Source organism: Pelophylax lessonae, assembly GCF_965119305.1.
Source record: "Pelophylax lessonae genome assembly, chromosome: 3".
Classification (NCBI taxonomy): domain Eukaryota; kingdom Metazoa; phylum Chordata; class Amphibia; order Anura; family Ranidae; genus Pelophylax; species Pelophylax lessonae.
The window spans coordinates 363,602,944-363,614,628 of record NC_138770.1 but is presented as its reverse complement, the minus strand read 5'-3'; the positions used below and the strand labels follow the sequence as shown (position 1 = coordinate 363,614,628).

Sequence of the window (11,685 nt, the reverse complement as noted above, 5' to 3'; positions counted from 1 at the left end):
GAATCTATCTAGTGGGAAAACAGACACCATTAAAAACCTGACAGGCATAATCCTTTTCCCCAAAATGAAAAAAAAAAAAAAAGTTTGTTTTACTGTACATACACTTATATACTGGAGTTTTCGAATTTTATAAATTTACAGTTGCTAAAAATTGTTCCCATTGGCTTGTGATAGAAAAATGTTGTTATTAGAGAGTGGTTCTGAAATCTACCATTTTATTGGTGATGTGCTATATGTATTCCTTTATGCCCTTGTATTATCTTCCACTGTATTGCTTCCTCTAATTTGATGGACTTTTTTTGTTGCTGTGAACAGGTAATAGGAGACTCATGAAGACGGTTCACTTATTTCAATCTCTCTTCACTACTTCATACTAGAACTAATCTGAACATAGAATGGGCTATTGAATGTCAGGTTACTTGTTAATTATTAATAAGGATGGATTGATCATTACTGAACAGACTGACTTAGCACTCTGCTACAGCTCATTATCATTTTGCAGAAGACAATGTTCAAAAGCACTTCAAGCAATTTAAAATGTGTAAATTGTTACACGATTTAAAGTTATTATATGGAAACATTTATTTTATAAAGGATTAGTTCTTGTTGCTAACATAATTTGTATAGCTATTTAAACCTATTTATTCCTTGTTTCACTGAGGTTCATGGCAGCAGGGACTATGGGGTTGTTATACTAAAGGCAAATAGACTGTTCACTTTGCAAGGGAATTTTCCCCAGAGCTTAGTAAATGGGGTGAAGCTCTGTTGGCTTACATTACTCAATCATGTGCAAGCAAAAATGCTGTTTATTTTTATATTTCTTGCACGTGATTGGGTATTCTTTGCTAGGTGAAATCTCACCATCTACTGCCATTGCATCAGACCCGGAAAACACAGCACCTCAAAGAGAAAGCCCTTTGTATAGACTCAAAATGTATTTATCAATACAAAATTCATACGGTTAAAATGTACTGTATATTAAAATGTACTGTATATTCATTTGATTCGGTTATTAGAGTTAAATCATCAAAACATTTCTTTCCAACTTTGTTCATTTTGGAACTATAGAATCAAATGTTTAGGAAAGTTAAATTGTAATTTCCACATCTCCAGTGTACAGTATTTGGCTAGCAGAAGGACATGATTTGAGATTTGAAAAAAACGTCCCTCCTGATAAATTATTTAACAAAATTGCTCTTTTCCTTTTCTTGTGTTCCCTAGTTGTCCCCTTTAATTTGTACCCACATATAAAAAAAAGAAAACAATCATGCTTAGTTAGCTGCTTCTATATAAAGTATGTGTCACACTTCAGATATACAGCAAATGTACAAATAGAAAGATTTTTTCAATTTATTTTTACCAGAAACAAAAGATATTTTAACACTAGGGTGCACTGTTGTTGCATCATAATAGCCTCCATTTCTTTACAGACTGCAAAAAATGTTCATTTTCAATGTTAACAAAATATAGTCTTTGCATCATTGCACAGCTTTCTCAAATTAAAAGACACTGAACTTTTTTAAAAACAAGGTGGAATAGAAAACAGCTAAAACAGGAACAGTCAGGAGCTGTCACCCATAGAGACCAACCACGTTTTAACTATTATCATATTTCCTTTTTTAAAAAAAAAAATAAAAGTCAATTTTCTTTTTCTGTTTTTCTGTAAATAGCTCCCAAAATGTTCCAGTTTTGTGTTAAGGACTAATGCCAATACTCTTTAGAGAACTGATTTCCTGTATGGCACAGCTTAATCTGGGTATTTTTTCAAGATAATGCATTTAAATTAATAATGCACCTTGGCTACGTTTAATTTAGTATGGTTAGAAAATATTTCCAGGCAACACCAGAAAAAGAACTAACCTATGAATGATTTCAGAATGTAATTTACCGACTACTCTTTTAGTGATGTGTGGGGGTTATCATGTGGCTGTTCACTTTGCAAGGGAGTATATGGAAATGTTTTCTTTGCAAGGGAAGTTTTACTTTGCAAGGGAATTTTTACCTTAGCTTAGTTAATGAGGTGAAGCTATTCTGACTTTCATCAACCAGTCATGTGCAGGCAAAAATACAGTTTGCACGTGTTTGTCCTTGCATGTGATTGAGTATTTTTTGCTAGGGGATATTTCACCACATTCATTAAGCTAAAGGAAAATTTCCTTGCACAGTGAACAGCCTATTTGCCTTTAGTAAATCAACCTCAAGGCATTGGTTTATTGTAGTTAACAGAAAAGTAAACCCACTTCATGAACATTATTATTCACGAGAACAAGTAGTAACTAGCATTATGATGGTAATTCCCAATATCACAGTGTGGTTTTCTGTGGACAAATTTTGGATAATGTTTAGAATGTGGACGGGCCCATTAAGTCATCTAAATTGCCCATAGTTGAACACATTTGAGACATGCAAAGCTATTATTGTGTGTTCTTACCAAACTCAAAATACTTAAAAACATTTTCCAAGATAAACAAAAATGAGGTTTCTCAAGAATGAATCAAGTATTTTTTCAGTTCAATGCAAAATATAGAAAAATATTGTATCACTTCAAAAAATTGAAAGCCATACCTTCTTATTTTATATGTACTATAAATATTGAAAATAAAATTATTCTGTATATCCTTTCAGTAGATCAAAACATATAAATATGTATTATAGATGTTACAGTTTCCATTTCTAGAAATGTATAAAACATTGAATATGTATCTCTCCATATCTACAACTGCACATTAAAAGTATGACTCATCATTAGACTATTGATTTGTTGCATGGATTGTGAATTATAGCTGTTTAACATTTCTATAAACTCAATGTTTACAGCAAGCTACTGCCTTCTACTCAAATGAAAATATTCATCACTGTAAGGTTTCTAAGAATCATTATAAGATTGGGGAAATGACCCAGCATACAACACATACCTGTGATTGGCCATGTATGGTCACTTATATAAAGAGGGGAAGTGCTTTACTAACTAACAGGTTCTCATAACAATTGTGTGAATACGTATCCTGTGTAATTCAGATTTTACTTTTAAGACCTCATGCACACAGGATGTTTTTATTTTTAACTCTCCTAGAAGCCATCAGCGTTTTTGCAGAAAATATGCCCGACGCTTGTAAAAGTATTTAAAACTTTTACAAACTTTTAGGGGCTTTTACAGGCGTTAAGTTCTTGGAAGTTAATTCATTTAATTGGCCAGTATAAATAATTTATTCTGCCAATCAAAATGAAATAATGCTCAAGCACTAGCGTTTAGGCTCATTTTGGCGTGTTTAGAAGCTTCTAGCAGCTTTAAATAGCTTCAAGCGTTTTTTCTTCCCAATCTCTGCTGCTCCTGAAAACACTGGCTGAGGGTTTTTTTTTCCTGCCTCTAAAAGCTCCTACCACTAAACGCTGCTAAAAGCCTATGTGTGCATACACATAGGCTAACATAAAGGGGCATTTAGAGGCAGAAAAAAAAAAAAACGTTAGAAGCCCCTAGAAGCAGCTGTAAAAACATCCAGTGCACATGAGGCCATATTATTAAAGCCTATATCATATTAAAGAAAAATTACAATTCAATAAGAATAAGAACAAGATAATTGTATATATGTTGGGCTGTTGAAATTACTAACATTTTATTTTTCACCTTACAGTTTTAGATCACCTAACTGGAAGAGCCCAACACTCTTGCAAATGATGTGTTTGTGCTTCCCTCTCTGCTACATTGAGTTGATTGACAGTATTGTTCTGGAATCTTGCAAGGTATTACGGAAATGTATGTTTTTTCTGCTCTTGAACCTATTCAACTATGACAATCTGAGAGTTAAAAAAAAAAAAAAAAGAGTAATAAGCTATGCAATTTCTAATTTTAAAACATTCTTTTTCCTGTCTGACCTTTTCTGATAATTGGGTAATAATAATGGAAGGTTTAAATTGGTAGGCTTGTGAGCTGGTGTTAGCTGAATCATGTTCCTCTTGACTTTAATATTATCCATAGTCAAGTGTGGCTTCTCTTTTGAATTTCCCAAACTTTTTACCATGATAGTTTTTTGTCGGGACATTGGGAAAAGTGGCGGTCTTGTACCATGGATAACAATTGGAGTAGATCCACTTTTTGTATGCGGTGATGATGTCACCCAAGAAATTCTCTTCGTAAAAGGCTCTCTAGAAATGGGTTGCCTAAGTTTTGGTAGCGTTGACTGATGTGATGCTTCAACTAATACTAGATGGTGGCTTTCTCCATCTTGGTGTTGATAGCAGTCATTTGGAATTGTCCCATCTACTATGAGGTCTCTAAAATGTGGTCCCTGTTTTGAGAATGGAGGTATGTCAATAACTTGTCCATGAAGAGGCATTGTCATCGCCTTTTCCATATGTGAAACTGATGGGTTGTAAGTTTGTTGGATTTGAAATTTGGCAGATTGATTTGCTTTACTTTGAGTGGAAGTTTCTTTTTCTGCAAAGTGTGTCATGTTTTCTTGATGATGTTCTTGCTGATTTAAATCCTTATTACTCAAGGGAGTTAATCTTGCACTAGCACCCAACTTTTGTTGCCTTGATGAATCCGGGGGCTCCAGGTAAACCACCTCTCTCCCTGCAAACTTTGAGGCTGAAACAAAAGAAAATAGGGTTTATTAATCAATGGTGTACAACTGTACACACAATATTTACATAAGTATAAATGCAATTTGTCTGTTTGGTAATAAAAAAACAGATGTAATAATTAGATAATAATACTAAACATAAATTTATTTTCACAAATGAAATATGTTAAAGAGCCTCTAATAATACACAGTGAAGGTTTTTTAAACATTAGGGGATCATCCCAAACACACTGCTAACTTTGTATCATGTCTGGACTGAAAGTGCTGCACTTCCACACCTATTATTAAAGAAGAGCTTAGTCGTGGGCACTACTCTCATTTGTGTACTGCTCCATGCAGCTGCTCTTTGCTCTTTTGTATCCAGGTGCTCTTGGCTCCTTAATTTGATTTTTGTACCATTTTCTTTATTACTACTGTATGTGTTACTGAAGACTCTTCTTTTACAAATTAATTTACAGTTTTTTCCTTTGAAATTTTCTTGGATTTTAATTTTCTTCTTTCAGTGCTTACCTCTCCTTTTAAATGTTATGTTCTTTCTTCCTTCTCTATTTGTCATTCCTCACCTGCACTCTTTACCTTCAACATTAAACACATTTACCAGATACATTACCATATTTGGTGAGGTGGGAGCTTAAATTAGGTATTTTAGCACATTTCTTTTTTTTCCTTTTTGAGCATAAAAGAGTGTGCTTGTTATAATGACTGTTTTATTATAGTTTCTAAAGGGGGAGAGGTCCTTCTCAGATAAAGACTGTAGAGAAAGCAGACAAGTGTGTCATTATGCATTGTTCCTTGGAAATTACTGACAATAGATGTGAATCTTGGGGATTTTCCAAACATCTCTATTTGCACCCTCATAGATCAAGGTATCATCTTGATAGCTGTCATAAGTATCCCAATATCTTCTATCTGTCCAGCTTCAGGAATTTATTGGGAATGTACTGCCGCCTCCATACCTGGAATATTGATGTTTGAACCAAGCTTCCAATGACTGGCCATGAAAGATTCTCTTCTCAGGACTGCAACAGTTAACTATCTGCCAATGAAGAGGATAAGCAAAGCGGGAAGACAAAATGCTCCTTTGGCTAAAGTTAGAAAGTGTTACTAACTCCTGAATAGTTTACAGAAAAAATCAGTATACAAGTAGGTTCTCCGAGTTTTAGCCTCTAAAAACACCTGATTCCAATGTGTTCCTTACAAAACAAACAGCCTTCTGATGTCCTTTTTACTGACTTATAGTCAGACTTACAGAAAATCATCAAAACCACCAAAGGCGATACCTAAACATTGTTCTCGGTTAATATTATTCAAAGCTTGGGGAAATCCTAAAGTGGATCTCATGGCCTTGTACATCAGCTTTGTCTTATTTGCCTTTTTTGCAAAACTTTCTCCTTGAAAATGTGTTGTTAAAAGGATCACTTGATCCTTTAGGCATTCTTTTATCCTTTATCCTTCCCTTCATGTAAGTCTAAAGGTGTTTCTGAAGATCCAGAGATAGGGAGCCTTGATAACCCACCCCATTTGGTAGGTGCTCCCATTAAAGAGAGAGATCTCTCTATGGGGCCACTTTTACCCAAGGTTGTAAAAGTTGAATTTAATGGCCTGGATATTGAGAGAAAAAAACTGCAAACTTCCTAACATTTATGCAGATGTCACTAAAATACAAATTAATGTATGTCCACCAATTAACTAAAATCCAAAGGACTCCTCCAAATCATGGTTTGGGTGAATTAATCCAGTCACTAATATTTGTGTGTTATTATTAGTGCTTTATTATACTGCTGTCTTTCATATTGCAATAATTAAAATATTCCTTAGATTCAAGAGTTAATTTTGTTAACATTATCCAGTGTTTCTAAAGACATTCCTTAAGTACAACTAACTAGTACATTTCACACCATAGAAAGGCATTTCGGATGCGTTCCAGATGCTTTTCTACATGCTCATTTTTGATGCATCCCAGTGCATTTCTTATGCAGTTCAGTGCATTTTCCCCCCTCTTTTTTTGTAACCTTAAGGCCCGTTTCACACTTCGTGACTTTGCCACGATTTTACAGCAATTTTTTGCCACAATTTTGCAGCAACGTTTCCGCGAATTTGCCGTGACTTTGACTGGACTTGAAGCAATGCCTGTATAATCTTGAGGTCTATGGACCTCAAGTCCCATCAAAATTTGACCAAAGTAGTGCAGGGACTACGTTAAAGTTGCTGTGACTTAAAGTGAATGAACGGTACTCATTGGAAATAAGGGGGTACGACTTGTCATGCGACTTTGCAGCCCCAAGTCGCAGGACAAGTTGCACAAGTGTGAAAGGGGCCTGAATAAGGACATGCATTTTCCAGTGCATTTTTGGTGCATTTAGGTGTGTTACAATGCATGTGTTATGCGTTTTACCGCGTTCCAGTAAAGTCCAGTGCAGAAAAAATGCAGCATTTTCTACTTTTTTTTTCTGGAACTGGAACGTACTGGAACTTACCGCACTGGTGTGAACTATGCCATTGAAAACCATATAACCTACTATTCATGCGTTTTTGATGCAGAAAAAAAATGCACTGGACTGAATGTGGTGTGAACTGGCCCTTACAGGTAATTTATTTCCAGACTACTAGGTGCACAGGCATGCTAATGAACAATTAACATTAGTAAAAGAAGCACTTCTTATTACACATTATTACAGGACTTAAGGTCAGAAGTTGGGAAATATTGTTTTGAAACCTATTTGCAATAAACTAACATTTGACCTTTAATATTATCTGTAATAAAAGTACCTTTTAGAACATTTTCTTGATTATCTAATGTTATAGCAATTTCGTCTTCTTGAACAGCTTCGTACATAAGAGGTTTTTTTTTATTTTGCAGTTCCTCGTTTTCATTTTGCATAGTTGATTCTTCAAACTGGATATCATCATTCTGATTATCTGTGCACCTTATAAGGTCGCTGCCACAGTTTTCATCAATTTCTCCATTCTGTGAATAGAGAGTAAAGAATCACTCTTACTTATATAAGGAAGAATATATGCTAATGTTTTACCTTACACACCGCCTTAAAGTGGTTGTAAACCCTCTCATATACCATAGCCTCAGATGATACACAGAGATGAACAAATCCTCCTACATACGTTTTACTTGTTTATCTGCATCTTCCCTTTTGTACACCCCTTGCTGATTTTAGGTAAAACCCTTCTGTATTTTCCAGTATCACACAGGAGTGGGTGGGGAGCTGCATTTTGAGGCCTGAGATGCTGTGTGAGAGCTGATTGGAGGAAAGGAACACACCCCCTTCACACACACATCAGAACTGTGTTCTGAAAACTCTCTCAAAAATTTGTCTCATGTGTCTGGAAAATTTCTCAGAAGTTACTCATGCTAATAACAGAGAAATGAAGCACCAGAGAGAAACTACACTTAGAGCTTTGGAGAGAGCTTTGGAGAGAGACAAGTAAACACTACAGATATACTCTATGTGCTTTGTTCAGATTTCACGACTGAGTTGTACAACCACTTTAAGGTTTACGTGAAGGAATCACATGTTTCTATAGTGTAATAATTTTCCACAGGGTGATTCCGGTGCTCTTCAGCAGATCTATATTTTTACTAGGCTTTACTATGTTCTGATGGCCTCCCTGACAAGTAACCTATAAACATTGAAACTGATTAGTGCACCTAAAGCCCCTTTCACACTTGTGCAACCTAAAAGCTGGGCAATTTTGCAGTGATTTTGCCGCAATTTTTACTGGACTTGAAGCAATGCCTATATCTATGGACCTCAAAATGCATCATAGTTGGACCAAAGTAATGCAGGGACTACTTTAAAGTCATTGCAACTTAAAGTCGCACAGATATGAACAGTACCACTCATTGGAAATCATGGAGTACGATTTGTCATGCGACTTTGCAGCCCTAAATTGCAGGACAAGTCGCACAAGTGTGAAAGGGGCCTTAATCTTCCTACACAAGTAGGTGGTTGGCAGGCAAAAAGTTTGGTGTGGTGCTGCAAGAATTGGATGCAGTTTTCAGGTTGCATATAGCATTTCACTTTTATGGTTTCCTACTGGCATTGATTCAGACCTTAAAAACACAAATGCAGGATGCTCTTCTGCATGCAGCGTCTGTCTGAATTCAGCTATACTGTATGTAAACAAATTGCCTTTACATTCAAATACATACCAAAGTTAAAGCTGTTCATAAGGTTAGTCAGCACGAGAAGTGGATGGCTATTACTGCCCAGATTCTGAAAATACTAGTTGACTGGGATCTTTTATTGTAAGTCCCAGACCCAGAACACTCATGCAGATGATGAACATCAGGGAAAAGCAAACTCCTTACCGTTAAAATCCTTGCAGCAGTAGAAAAGTTAGGTAACTACATTTTTAAGGAGCGACAATAGCAGCCTCTTAAAGGGCAATATTAAGAATACATAAATCCTATAGATACAGTGGGGATTGAAAGTTTGGGCACCCCAGGTAAAAAATTGTATTAATGTGTATAAAGAAGCCAAGGAAAGATGGAAAAATCTCCAAAATGCATCAAATTACAGATTAGACATTCTTATAATATGTCAACAAAAGTTAGATTTTATTTCCATCATTGACACTTTCAAAATTACAGAAAACAAAAAAAATGGCGACTGCAAAAGTTTGGGCACCCTGCAGAATTTATAGCATGCACTGCCCCCTTTGCAAGGCTGAGACCTGCCAGTGTCATGGATTGTTCTCAATCATCGTCTGGGAAGACCAGGTAATGGCAATCTCAAAGTTTTTAAATGCCCAGACTCATCTGACCTGGCCACAACAATCAGCACCATGGGATCTTCTAAGCAGTTGTCTAGACTCTAGAAAACTGAAACTGAAAATAGATGACGCTCACAAAGCTGGAGAAGGCTATAAGAAGATAGCAAAGCTTTTTAAATGTCAATATCCTCTGTTCGGAATGTAGTTAAGAAATGGCAGTCATCAGGAACAGTGGAAGTTAAAGCAAGATCTGGAAGACCAAGAAAAATATCAGACAGAACAGCTCGCAGGATTGTGAGAAAAACAACTCAAAACCCACGTTTGACTGCACGATCCCTCCAGAAAGATCTGGCAGACACTGGAGTTGTGGTACACTATTCCACTATAAAGAGATACTTGTACAAATACGGTCTTCATGGAAGAGTCATCAGAAGAAAACCTCTTCTACGTCCTCACCACAAAAATCAGCGTTTGAACTTTGCAAATGAACATATAGACAAGCCTGATGCATTTCGGAAACAAGTTCTGTGGACCGATGAGTTTAAAATTGAACTTTTTGGCCAGAATGAGCAAAGGTACGTTTGGAGAAGAAGGGGCACAGAATTTAATGAAAAGAACCTCTGTCCAACTGTTAAGCATGGGGGTGGATGAATCATGCTTTGGGGTTGTATTGCAGCCAGTGGCACAGGGAACATCTCACGAGTAGAAGGAAAAATGGATTCAAAAAAATTTCAGCAAATTTTGGATGGTAACTTGATGCCATCTGTGAAAAAGCTGAAATTAAAGAGAGGATAGCTTCTACAAATGGATAATGATCCTAAACACACCTCGAAATCCACGGGGGATTACATCAAGAGGCGTAAACTGAAGGTTTCGCCATGGCCTTCACAATCTCCTGACCTCAACATAATTGAAAATCTATGAATAGACCTTAAAAGAGCAGTGCGTGACAGACAGCCCAGAAATCTCAAAGAACTGGAAGACTTTTGTAAGGAAGAATGGGCAAAGATACCTCAAACAAGAATTGAAAGACTCTTGGCTGGCTACAAAAAGCGTTTACAAGCTGTGATACTTGCCAAAGGGGGCAGTACAATATATTAACTCTGCAGGGTGCCCAAACTTTTGCATTTTTTTGTTTTCTGTTATTTTGAAAGTGTAAATGATGGAAATAAAATCTAACTTTTGTTGACATGTTATAAGAATGTCTAATCTGTAATTTGATGCCTTTTGGAGATTTTTCCATCTTTCCTTGGCTTTTTTATGCACATTAATACAAATGTTTGCCTGGGGTGCCCAAACTTTCGATCCCCACTGTATATATATATATATATATATATATATATATATGGGTTTGAGGGAGCCTTAAATCTTCAAGTGAAGTTATTGAGCTTGACCAAATATGAGTAATTGGTCACGATCAAATTCGGGCAATGACATCATCCAGCATCCCCAGCCCCTTTGTTTACACACAGAAGTAAGTGGGACCTGTCATTTGTGATGGGAATAATGCCAGGTTAACATTGTTGAGCACGGTGGGTCCTCATGATGGTGGGTCTATATTTTTCTGTTCTGTAGTGTATCATCACAGCTGATGGGGATCTACATGACCGGTTAATATGATTGACATTGAATTTACATTGGGGGACATTGTTTATTTTTATTTTTTTAATAAAGGACTTTGTACCCTACTATGTACCTTTTACTCATTCCGCAATTAGTACAGATATCTGGGGCCTTCTAAAGGTGTCATACAGATAAGTCCCCCCCTGCAGACTCACATATTCCTTTTTGAGGGACAGGATATTGGGATGAGGCCTGTGTTCACATCATAGGGACAAAGTGCCTGACCCTTGAAGGAAAACAAAACAGCTTTAAATATACACCTAAAAATTCAACATTTCACATGTTGAGGGGGCAAGAGCCTCAGTCCCACAAGGATGTGGAAATCTGCAGGGGACACATCACAATCTGTAAGTCCCTTTAGGAATCAGATGGCCCCCAGATATCTGACCCACCTCCTAGGTGAATGAGTATGGAGTACCCCTTGTTACTCCTTCACAAAAAATGTAAATGGTGCATAAAACACCCACAACTTCCTTTGCAAATGACAGATTTATGGCTGGCTGCTGTGTACAAGCAAACTGGCCCAGCAAACTTGGGTGATGTCTTGGACCAAATAGGATCATATGATGTCACCCAAAATCCCCAGCTGTTTTTATTACAAACCAAAACAAACCAGCTGGGGATCCCTCATTGAGCTGCGGTAGCCCTTCTGCTAACTAGCGTTAGTGTTAGCATGGCTAAATGACAGATCCCTGGCCATTTTCTTTTCATCACCCAGGATTTCTGGCCAAATCGTTGATATAAAGAA

At 36.6% G+C, this 11,685-nt stretch overlaps 1 protein-coding gene across 1 annotated transcript in view; it reads right to left on the bottom strand.

The window, feature by feature from the left end:
• Positions 1 to 3,732: 3,732 nt before the first annotated feature.
• LOC309548905 (uncharacterized protein) overlaps positions 3,733 to 11,685 on the bottom strand; it is a 52,550-nt gene continuing 44,597 nt past the window's right edge. The window contains exons 8-9 of the mRNA XM_082248830.1: positions 7,353 to 7,551; positions 3,733 to 4,588 (exon numbers count right to left, since the gene is read on the bottom strand). Coding sequence (XP_082104956.1) covers positions 3,831 to 4,588; positions 7,353 to 7,551 — 957 coding nt within the window. The 3' untranslated portion in view covers positions 3,733 to 3,830. The remainder of the gene's footprint in view (positions 4,589 to 7,352; positions 7,552 to 11,685) is intronic.